This window comes from Pteropus medius, unplaced genomic scaffold, assembly GCF_902729225.1.
Source record: "Pteropus medius unplaced genomic scaffold, Ma_sr-lr_union100, whole genome shotgun sequence".
NCBI classification, from domain to species: Eukaryota; Metazoa; Chordata; class Mammalia; order Chiroptera; family Pteropodidae; genus Pteropus; species Pteropus medius.
The window spans coordinates 3,320,989-3,345,770 of NW_024354886.1; the positions used below are offsets into that span (position 1 = coordinate 3,320,989).

The 24,782-nt window shown below is 42.4% G+C and overlaps 1 protein-coding gene and 1 pseudogene across 2 annotated transcripts; both read left to right on the forward strand.

Annotated features, from left to right (window-relative positions):
• Positions 1 to 1,090: 1,090 nt before the first annotated feature.
• Positions 1,091 to 17,569, forward strand: PPIL1 (peptidylprolyl isomerase like 1). Of its 2 annotated transcripts, XM_039856092.1 has the most exons (5): positions 1,091 to 1,397; positions 3,752 to 3,850; positions 4,717 to 4,871; positions 15,721 to 15,789; positions 16,373 to 17,569. In XM_039856092.1, the coding sequence occupies exons 3-5, from the start codon at positions 4,718 to 4,720 to the stop codon at positions 16,591 to 16,593; spliced, it is 444 nt and encodes a 147-aa protein (XP_039712026.1). In that variant the 5' UTR covers positions 1,091 to 1,397; positions 3,752 to 3,850; position 4,717; the 3' UTR covers positions 16,594 to 17,569. The 2 variants fall into 2 exon arrangements, with proteins under 2 accessions (XP_039712026.1, XP_039712025.1); XM_039856091.1 differs by lacking the exon at positions 3,752 to 3,850 and having other exon boundaries at positions 1,092 to 1,397.
• Positions 4,088 to 4,203, forward strand: LOC120597714 (uncharacterized; annotated as a pseudogene).
• Positions 17,570 to 24,782: the final 7,213 nt, after the last annotated feature.

Sequence of the window (24,782 nt, forward strand, 5' to 3'; positions counted from 1 at the left end):
TTCAGAAATAGTGGAAGTAAAACCATTGGATCACTGAAATAGTAATTAGCAGAAGTTTATTGTACACATACACAGTTTGCAAACTGAGAGCTCTCAGAACACAGAATGAGGCTGAGGGGTGTATTGTGATAAAGCAGCTTACACAGTGAGAAGGCAGTGGCTGTTTATTCTTCACAGTGATTGGTTATAAAATTAGAGTTTTCCTAGAGATAGAGAATGGGTTAAAAGTTGTTACCTCACATTCAGTTTTGAGGAACAGTTTAAGTTTGGTTTACGATTTTCATAGGCATTAACAAGAAGTGGCCTAAGTTCTGCTTGTTTTACGAGAATAAGCTAAATCAACTTTTGCTTGCGTGACTAAACTGGTTTGTCTGCTCAGGGAATTTTCAAGTGTGGTCTCCATTTGTGTTTGATTTTAACAATGTGAAAATATACAACAGCGCTTAGCTCCATGTCTAGTGCAAAGTAAGCATTCATTTAGCCATCATTATTAAGTGGTGTGCAAAGCATTTACTATATGAACTTATTTACCCCATTTCTTTCTTGTCCTCTAGCTCAACTTCCTCGCAGTGCCTCTACTTTGCTTTTCCTCCTTTGACCCTGAATAAATCCTTCTAATAACCTTGGGGCCCTGAGCCCTTTGATCTTCATTCTCCTGTCTCTCCTTATCCTTACCTCTCATTTTTTTCTAGGCCCTCCCCTCTCTCCCCATACTCTCTGCCTTTGGAGTCTGGAGGCTCAAATTTGTTGTATGTCCATTGGCAATTAAACAAGTCATCTAACTGCTGAGTCCCAGTTTTCACATCCGAAAAATGAGCATAATAATGTCTGCTTTGCAGGATTGCTTTGTGAAGTAGACAAGATAATAAAGTGTAAGTGCTATGCACATTGTGCAGCACCTTATCAAAGCTAGCTACTGGCATCTCTCAACTCTATGCCCATTCATTCTCTTCCTTCTCTTCTGGGCCCTGCCCAACAGTGGGACTAAGAAATTCTTCGAATTGAAAGTTAGGACACATCCCAACCAGAGTGCAGATTTGCTGGTTGTTCCCGCCTTCCACGCCTAAACGAACCAATCAGAGTGTCCGAAGAGTGGCACAGTATTCCCCACTTGGAGAACACCTCTAATGGAGCTTGCATTTTTCTCCAGCCTTGCGACCAGCCTGTTTTCGCCTCGCACCGTAGCTTCTCGGCCTTGCAGGTGGGGTTCTTCTTTTCTCAACTCCCCAAGCCTTGGCGAGTTGAACGGCGGGGGCCGGAAGTGTGCGCTGCAGCTTCAGGTCCCTAGCGAATCGACGCCGGAAGTAGCCGTTGCTGGAGAATAATTCCGCCGGCATCGCTATGGCGGCGATCCCGCCAGACTCCTGGCAGCCTCCCAACGTATACTTGGAGACCAGGTGAGGGGGGTCAGGCCTTTGGGGCTGGGCTGGCGGAGGCGACGCAGAGCCCAGGCTTTGCCGCTGGGCTGGGTTCCTGGCGCGCTCCTTAGGAAACCGGCCTCGTGGAGAGGCGTGGAGCGGCAGCCGTGAGGGCTGAGTGGGGACCGCCGCTGTCCACGTCTGAGCTCCGCACCGACTCCGTACCCACTCCTCCGTTCGTTCGTTCATTCATTCATTCATTCATTCATTCATTCATTCATTCATTCATTCAACAGTCGTGTTTTGAGTCTACCGGCCGGATCGTGGGATTGGCATCTGAAGATGCAGAAGTGGATAAAACACACATGGCCTTGCCTTTAGGAGCTTACAGTATAGTGAAGGAGACAGATATGTAAATATTAACGTGATAAGTAGCACAGATGTAACGTTGTAGGTACTACAGTTGTATAAACAAATTATTAAGAGAACACAGGAAGAAGCACATTTCCCCCACTGTTGAAGAGTGGTATAACTGAGCACCAATCAGCAGCCAGTGTGGTGCCCCTGATGTATAGCATCACATTTAGTTTAATCCTCCTAGCAACTCAAATCGCGTAGGTGTTATAACACCTTTTCAACAATTTTATCATGGAAATGCCAAAACTTACAGATTAAATGGTTTAACTAAAGCCGCGCAGCTAGTAAGTAGGGAAACCTCATTTGGAGCCTGATATGTCTGCTTCACATGCTAGGTTCTTCAGCCCTGTTCATTGCATTGCCTCTTTGGAAGAAGTTTTAAGTGATCTTTCCAAAGTAGAACAAATAACAGTAAGTAACTTCTTACTGCTACAACACTATAAAATTAAAACTTTATAGTCTGACATACAAGATGATTTTCTTCAAACATCTTCTGCCATTTCCCCATCAGTAGCCAGGGTCCAGCCACCTTCTCTCTGTCTTATTTCTGTTCTTCCCTATGCTGTTTTCCACCAGAGCACAGTTTTCTCAGCTGCTACTTCGGCTCCCAGGCATCTTCCCCACCTTCATATATGGCAAAATTCTACCTCTTCAGGCCCCAGTTTGAGAGTAATTTCTGAGGTCATCTGTTAACATTTTTTAAAAACTACAAAGTAAATTGAAATTTAAATCCAAGCAGTGTACAAGTGTATAGAATAAGCAGTGAAAGCCACCCCTCCCTTTTAATAGTTTTTGGATGATCTTCCAGATCTTTTCCTATGTATATTATATACATCTCTCTTTTATGTTCTATTTTTAAACAAAAATAGGATCATATACTGTATATATGTTTTCCACTGTAATTTGCCTTTCTTTCACTAATACATGAAGCCTTCCATAGTATGTATATTGCATATTTTAGTCATTCCCTCTTCGAAGGACATCTGTATTTTTTTTAAGTAACAAATACTGGAATGGACATCCTTGCACCTATTGTATCCTTCAGCACTTTAGTAAGTTTTTCTGTAGAATAGTTAGAAGTTGAAATTGCTGTTAAAAAGTTTGGACATTTCAAAGTTGTATGGGTGCTTCCTGATTGCCATTCCCAGAAGTTATTATCTGTATTTTAAAAATATCCACCAAAATGTAAGCTCAATGAAGGGAAAAGCACCTAGAATTGTGCCTTGCAGAGTAATCACTAATCTGTGTTAAATATGAATTGTGTGAAGGATAAATTGCCAGCAGAAAGCTATGTTCTGGCACATACCACAAATACAGCAGGTCTCTCAAATAACATTTCATTCATTATCCTTCTTGTTGTTGGAAAAAAAGGAACAATTCCCAGCCAGGGCCACTGTCTCTGTGGAGTTTGCATGTTCTCCTCCTGTCTGTGTGGGTTACCTCCTGGTACTCCGGTTTCCTACCAAGTCCCAAAAGTGTGCATGTTAGGTGAATTAATGTGTCCAAATTGTCCTAGAGTGAGTGTGAGTGCGAGTGCGCCCTGGATGGATGTCTTGTCCAGGGTTGGTTTGCGCCTTTTGCCCTAAGCTGCCTGGATGGGCTCCAGCCACCAGAGACCCTGAACTGGAATAAGCAGTTTAGAAAATGATTATCTTACTTGTTTTTATTAATCATTCGTAAATGTATGCATAGCTCACATTGATGTCAGTGTAAAAAAGTAGAAGTGTTTTGAGTATTTAGAAGTTCGATGATGTTTTTATGACTAGAAGTATGTCACGGGAACTTAACTCTTATTTGTATCAGTTAGCCTATGGTAAAATTATTTTCATTATACATCTCCTTACGCTAAAAGTTGCAGTTTCCAAGAACTTATCCATAACAATAGTGAGGAAGTATTTGTAGAGTGCTTACACTGTGCTTGACACTGGCTATTCAGGCTATACAGAGTTGACTCTATTTTCACATTCTGTTTAAAGTTTAGGTGAGTGATGGAGTGGAGAGAAGGCACCTGTCCTACATCTTTTACGTCTTTTCTTTAGCAGTACTTTTGCGGGGGAAAGTGCTCATTACATTAGGTAGGTAGAAAGGTTTGTAGTAATCAGGTTTTGCCTGTGTTGCACCCCTTCCTAAATACACATGAACTGTACCTTTTTTCCGTTAAAAATTTTTATGAATAGGTTAACATATTTACATCATTCAAAAATACACAAGTTTAAAAAAGATATTCATTAGACGTGGTTCCATAGGGTAGCAGTTAGCCTGTCTGCTTTACACGCAGAAGGTCCTGGGTTTGCGCCCCAGTGGAGTCACTGGTCTATGGCCATGCCACCCTGAATAAGCCTGATGTCTGATCTCGGAAGATAAGCAGGGTCGGGCCCAGTTAGTACTTGGATGGGAGACCACCTAGGAAGACCAGGTGCTGTAGCCATAAATAATAATAAAAAAAAAAAATTAAAAAATAAAAAGGTATTCATTGAAAACCTTCCTGTCCCCCATTTACCCAGTTTCCACCCCTACGCAGAAACCTATGCATGTATAAATAAATACGAATTTCTGGTATTTTAATGTCTTCCTTTAAAAAAAAAATTACAAATTAAGAGTAAGATCCCAACCCCCTCACCCCCAATTTAGAGGCTGGTTATATTAGTTTCTGATTGGATTATTTTTATATATAAGCTGTCAAAATTTTTAGTTGTCCACGGTTATTTTGCTTAAAAGAAGTACCAGAAGCCGCCTCTGCACGTTTTACTCGAAGGAGATAACTGTGTTCGTGTTATTTGCATTGTGTTGTTTTCCTTTGCTGAGTGAGCATGAAATCGGATGTTTATCACAATTGCATGACTTACAACTTGAAAATGAAGAGTCTTGGAGCAGTCTCAATATTCCTGTCAGATGGAACCTTGTTCTTGACTGGAGCTCTACTGTCCTCTTCCCCCTGCAGCATGGGGATCATTGTGCTCGAGTTGTACTGGAAGCATGCTCCAAAGACCTGTAAGAACTTTGCTGAATTGGCTCGTCGAGGTTACTACAATGGCACCAAATTCCACAGAATCATCAAAGACTTCATGATCCAGGGAGGCGACCCGACAGGGACAGGTACAGTTAAGCCAACATTAGTTTCTGAAGTCTCATTCTGTCCTAACTGGGTGTGAGGCAGTCAGGGCTCTCTTCCACATAACAGAGACTAGGTTAGTGATTCTGGTGACTATTACTGCCCTCTGTGCCCTCTGTAGCACACACCCTTCCCCACACACCCATGCGAAATTGACCATAACTAATCTTGACTCCTCGGCTTTATAGAGTTTCTCATAACTTCTATGTATTGCTTACTAAGAGCAAATAATATTTGCCTGAGTTGTAGTAATATATAGAGTAGTCTGATAATCAGAAGTAAAGAAAGACATTTGCAATGTTTTGAGAAAGGTATAATACTGTTGGGTTTTTTTTTTTTTTTTAATTAATTCATTCATTTAACAAATATTGAGCGCCTACATTGTGTCAGATACTTTTCTAAGCTCTAGGGATATAGCCATGAACAAAGAAAAGAACTTCCTGCTCTCAGTAAAGCAAGAAAGGGATGTGGGGATGCAGTTTTAATAGAAAGGTCAGGGAGGTCCTCTCTGAGTAGATGTTATTGGAGCAGAGACTTTAACGAAGTCTAAGTAAGTGGAAGAAAGAGTGGGCCCAGAGGCTATGAGGCAGGAGCCTATGCAGGAGATCATGTGGGACCTTTTAGGGCATGGTAGAGACATTAGGTTTTATTCTGAATAAGATGGGAGCCATGAGAGAGTTTTGAGCAAAGGAGTGACATGATCTGACCTATGCTTTAAAAAGATCACTGTGGCTGCTATTTGGAGAATAGATAGAGGGGCAAGAGTGAGAGCTGAGAAGAGAAGGCTGCTCTAATCATCCAGTTCAGAAATAACGTGATTGGACTAGGCAGATAGTAGAAAAGGTGGTGAGAAGTGACTAGATTGAGATTATGTTTTGATAGAAATAGAGCCAATGGGATTTGTTGAGATTGGATTAGGGGATGGATAGGTGTGTAAGAGAAAGAGATAGTAAAGAACGTCTTCAAAATTTTTGACTTGAATTTAGTGAGGTGGAGAAGGCCAAGAGAGGAACATATTTGGAGGGAGAAGATTAAGGATTTGATTTTGGTTTTGGACACGTATTTGAAATACTTGTCAGATCTTCAAGTAGAGATGTTGAGTAAGTAATGGGATATGACTGTGGAGTTCATGGAAAAAGGTCTGGGATGGAGGTATGAATTTGGGAGTTATTGTCATTTAGATGGGATTTATTAGTGAAATTTATTAATTTATTAAGTTATTAGTTTAAAGGGCCATTACTTCTCAGTCTGCATTTTTTTTCTCGGCTAATTCCTGTTCCTGCTCTTTGCCTTTAAATAAGCTTGGTTCTCTCTGTGGCAGAGAGTCTTTTCTTAGTCTTGTTCTTTTTTGTCATTCTCAGTTCTTTATTAAGACTTTATGACCAGAGGCATTCAATTTTTTCAACATATATGGACACATTTCAAAATATAGAATATATGAGAAAGTTAAAAAAAAAAATCACTCATAAGTATACCTCCTAAAGATTTCTAAGCACCATTAACTATTCCCCCAATATCCCACCTCTCTTCAGAAATGATCATTGTTAACTTTTGGCGGCCATTATTCTAGACATTAGCCTTTTCAGATACCTAGTTAAAAGGATAGATGGATGAATAGCTAAATGGAAATAATTTCAAGAGAATAGGAGGTGTCATGCATGCTATTGTTTTTTAAAACAAAAAGTATTATATTAAAACTAGGAGCATTTGTTGGAGTTTACAACATTTTCCATTCTATATCCATGATTCCTTCAGCAACAGTATGGGTTCTACATTTCAGAAGGTTGGTGCTCACCACTAGACTTATTCATAAGTGCTAGCAGGCAGAATTTCCTGTCGAGTGGTTTTTATTGCAAGAGTTGAAGGGTGTTATATTTTTAACTCAATCATGTTTGAGAATTTCTGCATGACAAAGACCGTGACTAGGTATATTATTCCTGGGCTGTACTCATTCCCTCAGATCTTTTTAGATAATTCTGTTCTATCATCTGGTTTTGAACATGGCTTTGGAGAATACTGAGATTTACTACTTCTGTCAGTTCAGGGGAAATTTTTATTTGTATTTCTGAATATTTTCTCTGTTATTGGATTTTCTATTTCAGGAAACAGTTATCCTTTTTTCTTTGTTTCATCACCTTTGCCTTCCATATCAATCACATTTCTTTTGAGTGTCTGAGATGATATTTTTCCATTTTTTCCTGCAATGACTAAAATAATCTCAGACCTTTACCTTTATTCTGTGCCTTATTCAATTTCTAGTCATGTCTGTTCTGTTCTTTACTGCTCTAATTTATTTATTAGTGCTGTATTGATGTCATTTGGCTCTAAATTGGTTTCCTTAGCTCTGCAGTCTTTGCCTTCATCTGTTGATGTATTATCTTGTCTTTGAGCGCTTGTTTTATTGGATTCTTAATTTTATTGAAGCATCTATAGCCTGAGACAGCTACAGAGAAGCCCTTCTTGGATTATGTTTTCTCAGAGACTGAGTTCCTGAAGTGGGCTAGGAAGCCAGTGCTCTCCCCACAACCTTCCCAAGGTGGCCAGCACTGGTAGCCCATCCTGTCACTCCTGAGCACCTGTGGTATGTGTGGACCTCTCCTTAACTTTTTCAGGGCTACTCACCCATTCTCTCTGTTGGCTTCTCAAAATTGGAGAGTATTTCTGAGAATTTCTAGGTGACACTCTTCCTTTCCTAATTATAATTTTTAGGGAGTACAGGCAGGTAAATCTTTTATTTCTTTCCTTGGCTGACTCTTTTCAGAATTTTTGGAGTAAGTTGGTTTCCTTTTTCTTATTTGGTTGATTCTAGTGAAGCTTTGGCTTTTTAAATTTGAATTTTTTGTGTTTGCTTTATTTTTTGTGTATTCTTTATCTGAAAGTGTCCTGCCTCAGCTTTGATGTACTTCTGTCCTATCTCCTCTTTCATTGTTATTATGAGATAACATCTTAATTCATAACACCAGTGAACTGAGAGAGTCCATGATTTGGGTAAAAGAATTGGAAATGACTCAGTGTGAATTGCTCATGCCAGAGCTTCCCTATATTTCTGTGGTTGTTCTCAATCCTTCATAATGTCACATTTTCAGGATGTAATTTTAATAAAATTGAATCACTCAGAAGATTTCCAAATAATTGCATCCAGCCTCAAATATAATGAATGATTGCACTAAGCCTGCTGGCAGGTCTATAGTTGAAGGCAGACAGGCGTTAGGCCCTCCCAGGCCACTGATATAAACTGCTAGCTGATTAAGTAACACGTTTTTGCTAAACATCTCAGATGAGCAGTATATGGTATCCTGGGATCTTCAGCAAGACAGTGCACCATTTCCATCCTTGGCTGCCCCTCAGTCTGATGGACCCATTCTTTCCATGGTCTTTCTGATACATATTTACCATATGCTTTCTTAATTCAAATACTTTCTGACTTCCTGCCTCATTTTAAACCATTTCTCTTCTTTTAAATTTCCCTTATTGTAGTACCTTTGTGCTGGCTCTTTACTTAGCCTTCTCAGTGTCTTTTATCTGCTTCTACTAACTTCTCTTTCTTTCTTCCCTACAACACACAGCATCCTATCCAGCTCTTCTTCTTGCTCTTCCTGCTCTGCACTTAGCCTCACAGTGCTCACTAGCTGTCGTGATTGCAGTGATTAATTACGTGCTGATTATGCTGTGTGTCACCCTCACTCTGGTTTCATCTCTCCTCTTGGTAGCCTCAGGAACACCTGAAATTTAATGTGTTGAACAGAAAGCTCATTGTTAATTTTATTCATTTGATGAATATTTGCTAGGTCTTGTGCTATTCTAAGGTCTGTGAGGGGCACTTAAACATTAAAAGTCAAGGCATTTTTCTTTTCCTTGCAGAACTCCTCACCCTGCTAAGAAAACAAGATAGTCATTATAAGAAATATCTAGAAAATAATAATAAATAAGTAAATATATGGTGGTATATTAGGGATTATTATATAACATAGGTTGAACTAATTAATAATAAAAAAAAAAGTACAATGGAATGGGATTAAAATGAGAAGGAAGTGTATTTTGAGGTGGGCCTTGAAGGAATGTAGAATTAACTCTTAGGAGGACAGGGAAGGGCATTTTGTATTTAGGAAGAAGAATGAGTACGGAACGGAGACATGAGGGACAGAGGCATGTGGGGTGTGAAGGAGAGCTGACCACCCCAGGTGTTATGTCTCACCCACTGTACTGGCTCTGTGACGTAACCCAGCCACCTCTCCACACCCAGGACAAATGCATAAGATGTGATTTCTAAGGCCTCTGAACTGCATGTTTGGGGGACAGTAAAGGAGCAATTTGGGGTAGAGTGCAGTCGTAGGACATAGCATGGTGGCGGGTAAGATGGGGCCAGTTCATGGAGACTCCTAGACAGGAGTTCGAATTTAACATTATTTAGGGACCGTTAGGGACTCTAGAGTCTGTGGTAAGAAAAATATGTGAGGAAAAATGTGTGAGAAAATATGTGAGAAAAATATGTAATCCAGCTATAGACATATGGTAAGGTAATGTAGTAAGGGTGTGAATAGCAGGGTTTGCAGAGCCTGGGGTAGGCTTGGGGTTGAATCTTGGCTTCACATGAACACTTATTAAATGTAGACAAGTTATGTAACCTTGCTGAGCCTTCTTATCTATAAATGGGGAGTGTGGTTTTATGCAACTCATGGGGTTGTTGTGGGTAGTAAATAAGCTCATTTTCATAACATGGTTAGCACTGGCTTGATACAATAGGAGCTCAAAAAATATATGGTTATTATTTATTTTAGTTATTAGTTCATTTAACAAATGTTAGTCTCCTACTATTGTCCAGGCATTGTTCTAGGAGAATACACTAGTGAATAAGAAAGCCCTTGTGGAGCTCTCATTCTAGTGGGAGAGACAATGAACAAATGAGTACATAATATACTGTCAGGTCGTGACAAATGGTATGGAAGAAATGACGTATAAGGGCATAGAGCAGGAACAGGGATTCTCAACCAGGGCACTGTTGACGATTTGGGCTGGATAATAATTTGTTGTGGGGGGCTATCCTGTGCATTGTAAGATGTTTAGCTGCGGTCTGACCTCTACCCCGCTAGATGCCAGTAGAACCTCTCAGTGTGACAACCAAAAATGTCTCCATATGTTGTCCAATGTCCCCAGGGAGCAAAGTCACCCCTGGTTGAGAACTGCTGGAATAGAGAATGAGGGAGGTGCTATTTTTGGTAGTGTGATTAAGGAAGAAAGACCTCGCTGATAAGGTGGCATTTGAACAGAGTTCTGAATAAAGTGAAGTAATGAGCCGTAAGACAGTCACAGGCAAGGATACTCCAGAGGGAACAGCAGTCAGAGGCCTTAGACCAGGGCGTGCTTGGCAAGAAACAGCACAGAAGCCAGTGTGGCTGGAGCAGGTAAGTTAGGGGGAAAGTGGCAGGAGGTGACTTGGAAGGATAGCAGGGTCCCATACCATGGAAAGTCTTGTTAATTGTGGTAAAGGCTGGATTTTGTCCTAAGTGTGATGAAATGTCACTAGAGGATTTTAAGCCGCCACAATGAGACTTGTTTTAAAAGGATCCCCCTGGCTTCCAGGTAGAAAATAGACTGGTGAGGAAAGGGGAAGCAAGGCCGGAAGCAAGAAGACCAATTAGAAGCTTTCATTGTTATCAAAACTAGAATTTGGTAGTTTAGATTAGGATGATAGTGATTCTGTGGATTCTGGTCCACCGAGAAGTGAGAAGCGGATGCCAAGACAGAGTTAGATATTCGAGAGATTTTATTAGGGTAACACCTGTTTATGGATCAAGCCGGGTGAGGCCTGAGGATTGACCATTGGATTTAGTGACATGGAGGTCACTGATGACCTTTACAAGAGTAGTTTTAGTGGAGTGATGAAGACAAAAGGCTAAATAGAGAGCATTCAAGAGGCAGGAGAGGAAGCAGAGACACCAAGTGTTGACAGCTTTTTTTGAGGAGTTTTTCTGTCAAGTGATGCAGAAAAATAGGGAGATAGTAGGAGGCGGAGTATTTTTTTAAGACAAGCAATGTTAATACCATGTTTTTGTGCTGATAGGAACAATCTGCTACAAAGCAAAATTGATATAAAAAAGGGAGAAATTATAGTTGCAAAGTTCTCAAGGTGAATGGAATTCATTAGGTATGTGGTAGTGAGATGGTCATATGAACAGTTTATTCATACAGTGTATTAATAACGTAGGAAAGGAAGAGGATTTGGTGATGAGAGCCTGTGAAAGTTCTCTTACACTTTCTTCTCAGTGAAATAAGAAGGAAAGTTATCCATCCACAAAGAGCAAAGAGCAGCGAGGGAATGGTGGAGGTTTAAGGACCGAAGAACTGGCATAAACCCAGGCCGAATGGATCCTAAGGTGGACTATTAATCACAACCCAGTTGCCTCTCACGGAAAATGCTGAGCTCATCATTGCTGATACTTCTGTGTTCACTTCATTTTATACATACACTACATAGTTTCTGTGCATTATCTCATTTAGTTCTTATTACAGTCCTATGAGACATAAGTACTATTATTCCTATTTTGCATTCAAGGAAACTGAGGATTAGAGAGGATGTCTTGCTTAAAGTTACACAGCTAGTAGGTGGTGGAGTTGAAACCGAAATCCAGATCTGTCTGACCCCAAAGGCAAGTGAGGAAGAGAGTATTCCATCTTAAGAACTGCAAAGCCTGAACGTGCCCAATCTCGTCTGATCTCAGAAGCTAAGCAGGGTCGGGCCTGGTTAGTACTTGGATGGGAGACCACCTAGGAATACCAGGTGCTGTAGGCGTTAAAACAGAACAAAACAAAACAAACAAAAAACTACAAAGCTTCTTGGAGAACCATAGCTTTGTTTCCTGTGTTAGATCTGGTACCTGGCATTTGCCCTGGTAATCCAACAGCAGCTCCACTAGTCAGTTCTCCCTTCCTACTCAGTTACTAACAAAGTGATTCTATTAACTTGGGCTGCTTTTGGCTCTTAGTAGCAGAAAACTCAACCACAATGGCTTAAACAAAGAGAGCTTTTGTTTTTCTTACATAACAGAATGGAGGTAAGCGGTTGCCGGCATTGGTTCAGCTGCCCAGAAGAGTAGTCAGGGACCCAGGCTTGCTATGTCTTCTCACTCTGCCCTTGTTAGTGTATTGGCTTTTGTTCTCACACTTGTCTTATGGTTGCAAGATGGCTGCTGCTGTTCTTGACATCACCTGTGCTTCCAAAAAAGAAAGATGGAGAAAGAGCTATGGCGAAAGACAAAGGAGTGTGTTTATCCTTTTCTTATCAGGAAAGCTTGTCCCTTTTTATCTGGGAGATATTAGATTTCCCAGACTCTCTATTCAACAGGCTTCTTGTTATATTAGTAAGTCAGAACTGGGTCACCTGGCCACTCCTAGCTGCAAAAGGGACTGGTCAGTACCTGCCTTCCTTGTCTCTGAGGTTGAGGCAAGCTGTGGAGAAGGAGTTGGAAATGCTCAGAGGACAGCTAACCTACAATGTCTGTTAAAGGTTCTCTTGCCAGAGGAGAGGCTTTGATTGGTTTGGTCAGTTACATTCCAGTGTCAAGTGCCCCGGGTGGACACAGTTTTCATGTGGGCCTCCATATGGGTCCCTGGCCTATTCAGTTTGGGGGCAGGATATTAATTTGTAGTCCCTTCAGTTGTGACATGGGAGCAAGTGGTGGGGACAAGTAATACCAAGTATGGTAACCTCTGTGGAAGAGACCACTCTGCATGTCTTAGATGGCTTTCTAGTACATCTGGAGAAGTTTCCACAACACTGAGCAGGAGAAAGATGAAGAGACTTGGGGATAAGGAAAGATTTTTTTTTTAAACAACGCTTAGACATATAGAAAAGATTATAGAATTTCAAATGCAAAAACTGTGTACCAGAAGACCCCATTAAAAAAGTGAAGAAAGTCAACTGGAAGAGAGTATTCACAAGAGCATTAACTGACAAAGGATTAATATCCAGAATACTAATACTGTAATTATACATAATTACAGTATACATAAAATTTAAAATGTCAAACCACTCAATAGAAAAGTGGCTGTTCATAGAGGAGGAAAGCTAAATAGCCAATAAATATGAAACTGCACAACTTCAGGGCAACACGGGTTAAAACAACAGAAGAGCTCTGACACCTCAGACTGATACAAATTAGAAAGTTTGGCAAAAGGGCCTAGAGCAGTAAGAGTAAGAATGAGAGTACTGTGGGTGGGGGTGCACACTGGGGCTTTATCTGGAAAGCTAGTTGGAAAATCTGGTAATGGTGAAATACTCATAAACTGACCCTGCAATATATATCCCCCATGAGGTAGAGTCCCTGAGAGCTCCTGCACTTATGTTTGAGAGACAGTATAAGAATGGTTATTGCAGCTTGGTTTATAATAACAAAGTATTGAAAAGATCCTAAAGAACCATCAACATGAGAAAATATGAGATTGGCATTGCAATCATACAGTGGAATGAATACTCCAGAGAGCTGCATGGAACAGAATAGACGAACTATCACAATAGTGAATAGAAGAAAACCAACTGCAGAAGAATACATAGAGTATAATACTATTTATATAAATCTAAAAACATTTAAACAACGATACAATATTTTAAGGGATGCATACATATGTAGTAAAAAAGAAAATGCACGGAAATGACAAGACTCTTGGTCAGAATAGCGGTTACCTGAGATGGAAATGCAGTTCTTTGAAGCAGTTAGCTCTTGGGAGAGTGGTGGGTGGGGAGGGATACAGAGAGTGTGTGCATGGGGTCTTCAACTGGATTTGCTATGCTTTATTTCCTTAGGGAAGGGTACACAATTGTTTATCATATTCTTTTTATCTTTCGTATAGCTGAAATATTAAATACATTGAATAAATGTTTAAAAGAGAAGACAGGAGAGTAAAAGAACTTTGAGAGTACAAAGTTTAGAAAACAGGTCTGTGCCCGCCTCCATTGTATCTTTATTAGACCAGGCACACAGCAGATTTTTGACAGCAAGGTTTCCAAATTGTCGGGTTCATTAAGTGATCAGGTTCATTAAGTGATCTTGTTATCTGTGTAGCCTGCTCTGCACCAGAGAACTCTTTAATCACTCCCTGTCCCCCTGCCAGCTCCCCATTCCACATGCTCAAAGGAATGTTTCGATTGGAATTATTTGTCTTGCTGACATTTTGCTACAAATCCTACTGAATTGAATTAAGTTATGAAAAGATAACATATTATGAGTGAATGGTGCTATAGAGGCCCAATCTAGTTGCAGTTGGTAAACTGCCCAATGAGTAAAAAGGATGCCTCCACTTTCTTTCCTCTCATCTCCTTCTGGTGGCTTAATGTCCCCAGGCGTCATCTGTGACTCCTGGCTGGCCTATCCTGTTCTTGTTTGTAGTGCCATTTATATGATGGGTTTCAGTAGCCTCGAGGTTTCATTCTGGCAGCCCTCAGCTTGCAGGCATCATACTTCCAAGGCTCAGCCCACAGGTGGACAGCGCACTACTGAACTTCATCTTCAGCTTGCTCACTCAAGGCCTGGATGTAGAGTTTGACCTGTTTGCCACCGCAGCCATCTCTCTCTGTCATCTTCAGCCCTATCACTTTCACTAACCACCCCTCCCCGTCAAACCACAGACAGGAACCTTCACTCTGTAGTCAGAGGGAATGTATTGGTTACATAATTGCTGTTTGGAGGTATACTGGCAGGTTAGACTTTCTGGAATAAATGTTTACATAGTTTTGTAGTTCAGTAATTTTCCAGAAGCATAGATAGCCTGGCCCAGGTATCCCCTGAGTCTGTTAGGGTTCACCCCCATTTCTCTTTGTATGAATGGGGGCTGTGACAGGCTCCCTGTGGTAGAGCATCCTAAAAGGTAAAGCAAAGGATTTCTTTTTCCATGGAAACACCATAGCCCAGGCCCAGGGGCCTCTGGGGGTAGACACGGTGCTTTAACATGTTACTTTCACAGCAGACTGTAAAAGGAGGTGAGCTTCCTGCATCTGGGCTGTTTTCTGGCTGCCAAACAAGCAGAGGAGGCTGATAAATCCAGTGTTCACTTGGTTCCAGGCGGTTTGTCTTGGCTGGTCAACTTGGAGAAACCAAAGTAGTTCAACAGGACATATGGTTGAGTTAAATAATTGGACATATCATTTTGCTCTAACAAAACCTGGATGCCCACCACAGCACCATGTTCTTGTGGACATAATATACATAACATGTGGTGGTGATGTTGCTAGCAAATTCATGTAGGTTAAGGACAGCAGATAGGTTTCAATTCTTGTGAAATCTCTGATCCTTTAAAAATGGCTACCTGGAGTTCTGAGTTGGTAAGGATTCGGAAGCAAGTCTAAGCCCAGCAGGGGAAAATGCTGATTGATCAGCATTGTCTATGATGGGCACAGAGATAGGGCTTGGGGCATTTCTGTCTAAAATACTCATAAAAATGTTAAAAATTAAGAAACCTTTTAACATATCAAACTATGAATGAAGTTATCTGTAGATGGTTAGATTACAGGGGACTTTAATGTTCTTTTGATAATGATCTGTATTTTCTGCATTTTTGACAGTGAACACGTATTATTTTAATAAGCAAGAAAAACACCCTTAGTGTTATTTTGAAAAGAAATGTCTTACGTGAATGAAACCAGTTATTTGAAAGTGCTGGTTCAGTGCTTGATTCTGCTTCTGGGCTGTTCAGTTGCATTATGCCTAGCAGTGGGCTCGGCGTATTCTCTGCCTTTCCCTTTCCTGTACTTCAAAAAATCCTTTGATCATGGGCCACAGTTTTTGCTATGAAGTAGAATGTGGGCCTGGCTGATTGGTTTCTTATCTTCTAATGTGGCAGGTCGAGGTGGTGCATCTATCTATGGCAAGCAGTTTGAAGATGAACTTCATCCGGACTTGAAATTCACAGGTAAGTATATAATCTGGCTGGACTGGGTGGGAAAGGGGAGTGGATTTTAAAAGTTCATTCTTTTGGCTGTGATTCTGGATAATTGCCTGACATCATGGCATGGTGCCATGTAACTGCCCAGCTGTGGCGCCACAGAGAGCCCTACAGGATTAGAGAAAGTGGTGCCTCTCTGAGTCCTAAGTGATTCAGAGTGCTGGTCTGAGTGTTTTAGACTCTACCTACTTGTTGAAATGTTGCTGTTATAAACTATAGGAAAACAAAAGCTTCCTCAAAGAAGCAGGAGACCTTGCTGGGATATTTTAAGGGAATTGGGGACATGGTCCAGTGATTAGTGGGGATCATCATGGATAGAGCTAGGGAATAGGTGAAGACAAGGGAGATAAGGTCATCAGGGTAGTGCAGTTGATGGCCTTTGTGCTAAGGCAGAGAGCCTGTCATGAGGGGATGTTTTCTGGGTCTGGTGGTTGATGATAGAGGCCAGAACAAAGTCTGGCTTGTTTTCATCCCTGAGATGGTGTAGTAGTGCCAGGTTGGAGCTATGGGAGTTATTCATACTCTTCCCTCTCTTCCTTTTTCCCACCAGGGGCTGGAATTCTTGCAATGGCCAATGCAGGGCCGGACACCAATGGCAGCCAGTTCTTTGTGACCCTAGCGCCCACCCAGTGGCTTGATGGCAAACACACCATATTTGGCCGTGTGTGCCAGGGTATAGGAATGGTGAATCGAGTAGGAATGGTGGAAACAAACTCCCAGGACCGCCCTGTGGATGATGTGAAGATCATCAAGGCATACCCTTCTGGGTAGTCTTGCTGCTGTCTTGGGTACACCCAGGTCTTCTCAGAGGGCCCCAGAGAACCAGCTTCCAAATGACCTAGAATGACGTGTAATTCTAAACTTCACTTTGGCCTTGCAAAAGCATGGAGCTAAGGAATCATGGGGTCTTAGTTGAGTTAGAGATGGAAGTGTATTTTAATAGGATGCTTCTTTTCTCTTAGAGCCTAGGTTGATAGACCATTGGCAGAAATGCCCACACATGATTGTACACAGGTTACTGCTCACTGCACATGACCCATACTGCTCCTTTTTGCGTATATCTGCTCTAGTATTCTAGTATTCTAGAACAAAATGAAGTCAACTCCATCATTTCTCAGTGCCGAACCAAACTTCTTCCTGTGGAGATTTATATTCTGACCTACACTGCAGTCTTTGGTGGCTGACAGCCACAGAATTCAAAACTAAGTAGTGTCTGTCAGCCTTCTGAACTCTTTGCTCACCCTATTTCAGTCTCCTACATTTCTTCCCGGGAATGTATGCATCTCTCCATATATTTTCCCTCTCAGAACCAGAACATCAATACTGCTGTTTCTGACACTTAGACATCCCACGCAAAGCCTCATTGGATTTTTGCCAAATGAAAAATGCATCTAACAATCAAGTTTCTAAGAAGGTGTCAAGTGTGGAATGATAATGTGTAATAATCGAGAAATGAATTTATTCAAAGGAAGCAGAAGCATTGACCATTTTTCCCCATGGAGTAGAAATCTGTACTGAGCATAGAGACAGACTGAATTCTCCTTAAAAAGCAGTATTCTCATAAAGGAGAAGTAACATTTCAGTTTTTTTTAAACTTAAGACTTTAGAGAAACTAAGATTTTATATGTTTTTTTTTTTTAATCTTTCTGATGTTTTAGCGAGGGGCGGGGCGGTGAGAGAAAGGAAGTTAATATCTATGTAATACATAGAAACTTTCAAAATAAAATGCCATTGATGGTTGAAATCACTGCTGTAGTCCGATTTTAAATATTGACAAAGTTCTAACAGCCATTTTAACCTCTGAACCATCTCAACTAGTATTGCAGGGCTCATCTTCAAGATTTCACATTATTTTAGGTTTGTGGATCTCCAGTGGATGTCTCCCATTCAAGAGCATGTCTGACTTTAAAAAGGCAGTACCAAAGAAAGAAGTTGAGTGATATCGATTAGCATTTCTGAGTGACGGGGAATCATCCTGTAGATTAACCAGGTGGATGTGCTGAGAGACCTGAACCATCCCTCAGACTTGCAAGAGATACACCTACCTACCTGCTGCTATGGGCCCAGAGGCAATAGGTGTTGTGGTGTCTGCTTTCTTAAACTGGTAGTTCCTTGATTGGAAAGGGGATTGTAGCTTAAATGTTCTTCCTTATCAAATTCTATAAATTTTAGTAATGGTGATTTAATTTATGGAATGACGACATGAGGTTCTATTCCCCCAGGTGTTCCTTGCATTCAGCCTTTTTCCATTCTTCCCTCTCTTTTCTCTCAACAACAAAAAAGCAAAACCCAACAACAAACTATGTAAATAACTTCGTAACTTCCCAGAGATGGTTTTGGGGTGCAAAGTACTTTTCTGGAAAATTAGAAATACATTTGTTTTAGTCTGAACCCGGTAGATACAATTGGATCCACCTCTAGGAGCAAGAAATAAGACACTCATCTACTTCCCAGAATTGTAATCCTGAAAATCCCCACTTTCACCGAGATCATGAGAGTGGTGGAAAGGTATTATCACCACTTTAAGGAATAAAGCAGGTTGTGAGGACACTTGGGAAGAGAGGAGCACAGGCACAGTTCCTTGTTTCTGGAAAAGTACCAGCATATATATGTCAAGGTGATCACACATGTGAGCATATACCAGCCTTCATAAAGGATGTAACCTCAAAGAGTGAAATTTGAATTCTTTCAGTTTCTAGTGATTCTGCCAGTTAGCCAGAGATGTAGAAATTTGTTTCTATGTAAAGAGAGCTTGTTTTAAAGGGAATACTGGTTAATTCTTTTGTCATATGAGTGTCCCCATATCTTAGAATAAGTACAGTAGAAGTCTTATAAAAGTGGGTGTGCTAGGGCACATTAGATTAAGGTGAGGGTAGCTTATGAGAAGGCAAGGATGAGTTTATAAATTAGAGATTATTGAAGATAGGTTATGGGACTGCTGGAGCTAATCAAGGGTCAGAAGAGAGTTTTGCTGGGAAGGATTGGACATTCTAGACTTTTTGGAGAAGGCTTGGATTTGGGCTAACAAGCTAATGAAAGAAGCCTTCAAACAAGTGTCCCTGGGATGGGTAAGAAGTTTGGCACCCAGACTATAAAGTGCATGGCTCCAAGGGCCTTAGCCCAGGGCCTCTCATACTTCACCGCACATAAGAGTCACTGGGGAGTCTGCTAGAAAGCAAGTCTGGCTTCAGCATCCGTACAGAGATTCTGCATTTCTAACAGCTCCCAGGAGATGGTGATTGCTGGTCCAGACACCACACTTTGAGTGGTAAGATCCTATAGTTCATGTTTGTGTCATGTGAAATTGTGGGGTGGGTTCCCTAAGAGCATGGAGCAGTCAGAACAGTAACCTGATCTTTTAGTAGACATCTCAGAAAAATGCAGGGGCGATGTCATCAGCAATTACGACATTGAAGGAAAAGGGCTCTGGAACCAGCCTGCTGGGGTTCAGATCCCCGCCTCACTGCTTACCAGCTATGTGATAAAGTTTCTTAATTTCTCTGTACCTTCGTTTCCCCAACTATAAAATTGGTCTTAACCTCATAAGGCTATAGTGAAGATTAAATGAGCTAGAACAGGGACCAGCATTTAGAAAACAGCTGTCATTATTACAGTAGCTCCTGAAATCACCACATACCTCTCCTACTTCTTTATCCCAATATATCAGCAGCCTGACCTTGCATAGCTCTCCCTTCCTCCGGACTCACTTGTGAGAGCAAAGGCCTTGTCTTATTCCCCTCTAGGAGTCCCTTCTACCTTATGCAATTCTTCGAGGTTATTGCTAAATGAAGCAAATAAAAAATTGTTCTCTGTCAGGAAAAGATTGAGATCTATCTGCAGAAATAGCTTCACCCCAAATCTTCAAACCCGGACTTCATCTGGTATGGCAGCAAAGCCTTTCCACTAAGCCCTCTGGAAGTCCTCAGCTCGATTTATTTTTGGATTGTGTCTCCAGAATATGTCAAAATAGCTTCCCCTACACAAGGGAAAGGATTCCTACCCCCAGATCCTCCAGCCAATCTGAGCTGTCACTGTGGCCCCTTCTGGTACTACATTCTTGTAATGTGGAGGAGGAAACATTGAAAAGCACATTTGTGTAAGTGGCAAAGTTTACTGCCTACAAGGCATTTCATGGCCTGAGAGCCCTGTTGCTGTAGATTACTACCCTTTAGGTAAATACCAGAATAAGGTTCTTCCAGAAACTTTCTTTTACTAAGAGAGAAGCAAAGTGCAGAAGAAGAAATCATGTTAGGTTCTCGCTCTAAAGTTAACATGGTCTGATTTTAGAAATTGAGTCCTTTATTCTTCCAGTGGGTAATTCATGATCCTCAATGGCATCTGAAACCACAGATGGCCAGTTTGGGGCAAGGTTTGTGGACAGAACGACATGAGACTTTTGTGTGCCCTTGGGCGAATCACTTTACCTCTGGAACTCGGTTTCCTTGTTCATCAAGTGAAGATCAGAACTAGGCCCCTTTAACCCTAAATTTCTAAATCTAGGTCATGGCATGAGATTTCCTTAAGCTGGCAAGTTTCCATTTAGTATGCTATTTTGGAAATTTGCCACTAGAGGCCACTATGAATACACTTTAGCCTTGGAGCCTCTTCGAAAGGCAGAAGCCTCCCAATGCCTTCCATGATTCTAAGCCAGGCCTGCCATTCCTTGGATGCGGAAAACCAGCAACTGCTCAGACTGCAAGGGGCCAGAATTGAGGTGTCAGCCTGGCACTGAACAGGCCTAGGAGGTCTCTCTTGTCAACACAGGCTGACCAGGCTCCTTTCCTGTCTACTGGAAGAGAAGCCCCTCGATTTGTGGGAAGGTTGAATGAGCTCTTGTGACCATTCTGATAATGTAACATGCTTCATCATAAAGAGCCAATGCCCTCTCAGTTGCTCAGTATTCCACTTTACAGTTGAATTCATTTGTTCAACAAGTAATTTCAGAGCCCCTCTTTTAAGCCTAGCAACAGCAAATACTTTCATAGAACCAGGAAGAAATTTAGAAGAAAACAGTTATATTGTTGCCCTTTCTCTATTCCATGGTGTGTGGAACATTCTTATATGTATTTTTCTCTTAATCCCCCCAAACCAACCTCTGAGGTTGGCATTGTGTCCACTAGCATATGAACAAACTGAAGGCCAAAAGCAAGTGGCACAAAGCCTTGTACAGAGTGATAAATGGATGGATTAACGGGCCTAGGGTTGCATGGCTAATAAAAGGCAGGGCTAGGACTTGAACTGGGAACTGCTGATCCCAAGTTCGGCCCTTTTATGTCCACCTTTAACATACAGAGGAGGAAGATGAGGTGCAGAAAAAGAAAATGATCTAGTAGTAGGAGTTAGAATCTTAATCTTCCACCTTGCAGTCTGGGCTGTCCAACCGACTGCTCCATCCTGGAGCGTCCCCAGGCCCACCTGGCTGGGAGACCCCTGCCTTAGCTGTCTCCAAGCTCTTTCTGAGCAGAGCCTGCACCAGGCCTGCTGAGGCACAGCAGGAGGAAGGGAAGAAAGGAGCACAAATGACCCTAATCAGTGTGTTTATTGGATCATAACTGTATTAGCCTCACCACTCAGCTAATCTCATAGAAATCACTTTTCTCTCCGTGAAGATCTGGCCACAGCTCCATTAAAAGCTGCTAGCCGCGTACCTATAAGGAAGCTCTTATACAGCTGAAGCGGTGGGGGAGGAGGGAGAAGCAATATTTCTGCTTCCTCATTACGCTGATGGAGAAAATGGCCATTTCACATTCACTGTATAAGAAAAGCCCCCAAAGGAAAGGGAATCCAAGGTTCGCAATTGTCTTTTTGGCAACATTCTGCTCTAAGAGAAAATGTTCCCCTTCTGCCTCTTTTTTTGACAGCATTTGTGTTGCTGTTTAAGATAAAATAAGAGAAGAGAAGGAACTCGTGTTTGGGGAACAGACCAGGTGCCAGGGTTTTACATATATTATTCCATTCAATCCTGTATGAAGGCCTGTGAACAAGGCAGTGGAATGTCCATTTCATAAACTAGTCCATTTCATGGATGAAGGCTCCACGTGGCAGGACTTAGCTTCAAGCTTAGGGTCTTCTCTCTCCCTCTATCACACCCTAAACTCCCACAGAGATGGTTTTCTTACCATTCTTTGCTCCCATTTCCAGCTCAAAAAATACAGAAACTGGTTTTCCAGCCAGATTGCTGTGTGACCTTGGCAACTTCCCCCCAAGCCTTAGTTTTCTCATCTATAGAATGAGGGGCCCAGACCAAAAAGGTCCGTCTGGTCTAAACTGTGACAATTTTCTGATGGTCTTTTTCTTTCAGGTAGCTCCCAGCATATCCTCAACTAATTAGAATTTCATACCAACTTAAAGGGGATGGTGGTGTGGATATTATTATCTTCATTTTTTAAGCTAGGGGAACCTGAGAAGCAGAGATTCAATGAGAGTTCAAGGTCACAGCATGAATTGAGAGAAACCGCACTCTGCCTCTTGCCCCCAGGCAGGCGGGCAGACAGCCTCTGAGAGGCTGTCAGCAGAGGCTCCCAAAGCCTGACACCTGAGCCTCACCCTGGTTCCTGATAGAATTATCAGAGAACTGAGGAACACATACTTCCCGTAATCAGGGCAACTTTTCTTAGCCAGGAATGGAGGAGGCAAGATGTGAATTGTGTCTGAACAACTCTTCCAGTGTAGATCCCAGAGCAGAGTTAATAACACCCAGGGAAATCACGACAGGCAGCTGGAGACGTAGGCCAATTCCAGGAACAGGGCCACCGGGACTTCAGCTTCTGCACAAAGCCAAGCTTGTGGCATTTTGTGCACGTTTCAGTTTTCTTCAGCAGCTGGGCAGGCAAATACAGGCAGCTTGGCATGAAAATGAATTTAGAACTTAAAAAAAAATTGTTTCACCATTGGTGGCTTTTCAGGCTGCCCCAAATGCAGGTACAGCCAGGGAAGATGCTAAGGAAGAATGGTGACAGAATCCGAGGGCTGGGGTGAAATGACAGCCCCCCACTCCACCCCACCCTGACCTCCACCCATCAGCCTGGGTGGGGAGGGGCAGAGAGTCCTGAGGCCTAGGCCTCACAACAACTGTTGCAGGGGAGAAATGAGAAGGTCTTCTGGGAATAGAATCGATCGAGGCCTCCTAGGTGAAAATCCAGCTGTTCGTCCATACCCAGGCCTGAGCAGGCCAATCAGGAAGGCATCAAGTGTGTTGGTGGGAGGCTGGAACTTCAAGGAGGGACACGGTTTGCTTTTAAGCTTCTGAAGAAATGTGAGGACTCATTCACCATTTCCCAAGATGCTTAAACAAGAGGAAATGGGTTTACTTCAAGCGGAGAGAGAGTTCAGGCCCAAGACTGGCTGACTGGGGGAGTAATGTATTCAGGTGCAATTAAATCCAGCTAAAAGAAAGAGAGGGAGACTGAGGCCTGGGAAAGGCCAGGCTTTGAACCACCAAGGTCCAAGGCCTTTGGGGTGTACCCCCTGCTGGGGTGGAGGGAAAAAAAGTCTGCCTAAGAGAAGTGTTTTGGAGGGTCAGTGGAAGGAGAAATGCAGTTAGTTTGGAAGAATCCAGGCGAGCTTCTTGGAAGGGATGGTACCTGTGAGATGGGTAGGATTTGGACCCGGCAGAGAGGAAATGGCAGGAGGAAAGACCAGGGGCAACCAAGTGCAGCTAGCTGTTCCAGTTGGGTGTAAAAGCCCGATGGTGGGGGTGGGGAGATGTATAGTCACCCTGGCACTTATCGTGGAAGGCCCAGCGATGGCACATAGGTGTTTATCGATCAACAGAAAGTCAAGGGGATCTATCCCGTCTTGAAAGAGTTGTAGTGAGAGAAGAAAGGATCCAGGAGGCTGATTTTAATCAGAGCTTCTGTTTGGTTTTATATGTAGTTGCTGCTTATTGGCAAAACCACCTTAGGTAAATTTCTTCCCCTCTTTCGGACTCAGTTTCCAGATCTATAAAATCTAAGTGAGTCAAATTGTCTTTAAAGTCCTCAGCAGCACTGAGGCTTCTAATACCACAGCTAACAATACCAAGCTAAATACTGGGGGAAATGAGGGGTAATGGTCGGGGAGAGTGACAGGCTGTGATGTGTTTTTGGGGGGTGGACTTTTCATTTAGTCGTTTGACAAATTAAGCACCTACTATGTGCCAGGCACTGTCTTAGGAACTGGGAATGCAATGCGAATAAGACAAAATACCTGCCTACATAAAACTTGTGTTCTAGTGGCAAAACAGACAGGGATAATGCTATGAGAAAAAATAAAGGAGCATCAGGAGGACGAGAGTAATGAGGCACTGTGTTAGGTGGTATGGTCAGGAAAGTCTCAGCGAAGAGGGGACATGTGAGCAGAGACCTGAGGGACCCAGAGACAAGTATTCTAGGCTAAGGGAACAGCAGGTACAAAGGCCTTGAGACAGGATCCTGCAGTGCCCACGAGGCCAGTGTGGTGAGAGTGCGATCAGTGAGGGTGGAGAAAGAGGTGATGAAGTCAGAGAGGTCACGGGAAGGGGTGGGGACAGAGCCTGTAGCCCAGTGAGTCCCTTTACCGGAGAGTGAGAAGGGAGCCAGGGGAGGGTCTCAAGCAGAGGAGTGCTGCAACTTGACTTCGGTTCAAGTAGATCTCCTGGCCAGTGCAAGGGCAGGGAGGCCTCCTTTTTTTTTTTTTTTTTTGTGGAAAAGTATGAATAGCTGGGAAGGAAAAGGAAGGCATGAGAAGAGAAGAAGCCAGTGCCCACTGGGCTACAGACAGATGCCAGAGCAGGGCAGGGTGGGAAGGGTGGATCCTAGGGGTAGAAAAGGCTGCTGGGCCAGCAGCAGGAGGGCCCTGGGGCTTCCCTTTGTCCAGATGAGACATGGACTGAGCTAGCTGGTGCTATGATTTGGCAAGAGAAGGAAGGGAGGGGCAGTGTGGGATTCTGGTTGGGATGGTGAGGCATCTTGCCCTGAGACTGCCCTTCTCCAAGAGGAATG

Excerpts from the sequence above, each read along its gene's own strand:
- PPIL1 (XM_039856091.1), top strand. The coding sequence starts at position 1,342 with ATGGCGGCGATCCCGCCAGACTCCTGGCAGCCTCCCAACGTATACTTG. Across the intron at positions 1,398-4,716 it reads AACGTATACTTGGAGACCAG|CATGGGGATCATTGTGCTCG; the intron begins GTGAGGGGGGTC and ends TTCCCCCTGCAG. Across the intron at positions 15,790-16,372 it reads TCCGGACTTGAAATTCACAG|GGGCTGGAATTCTTGCAATG; the intron begins GTAAGTATATAA and ends TTTTCCCACCAG.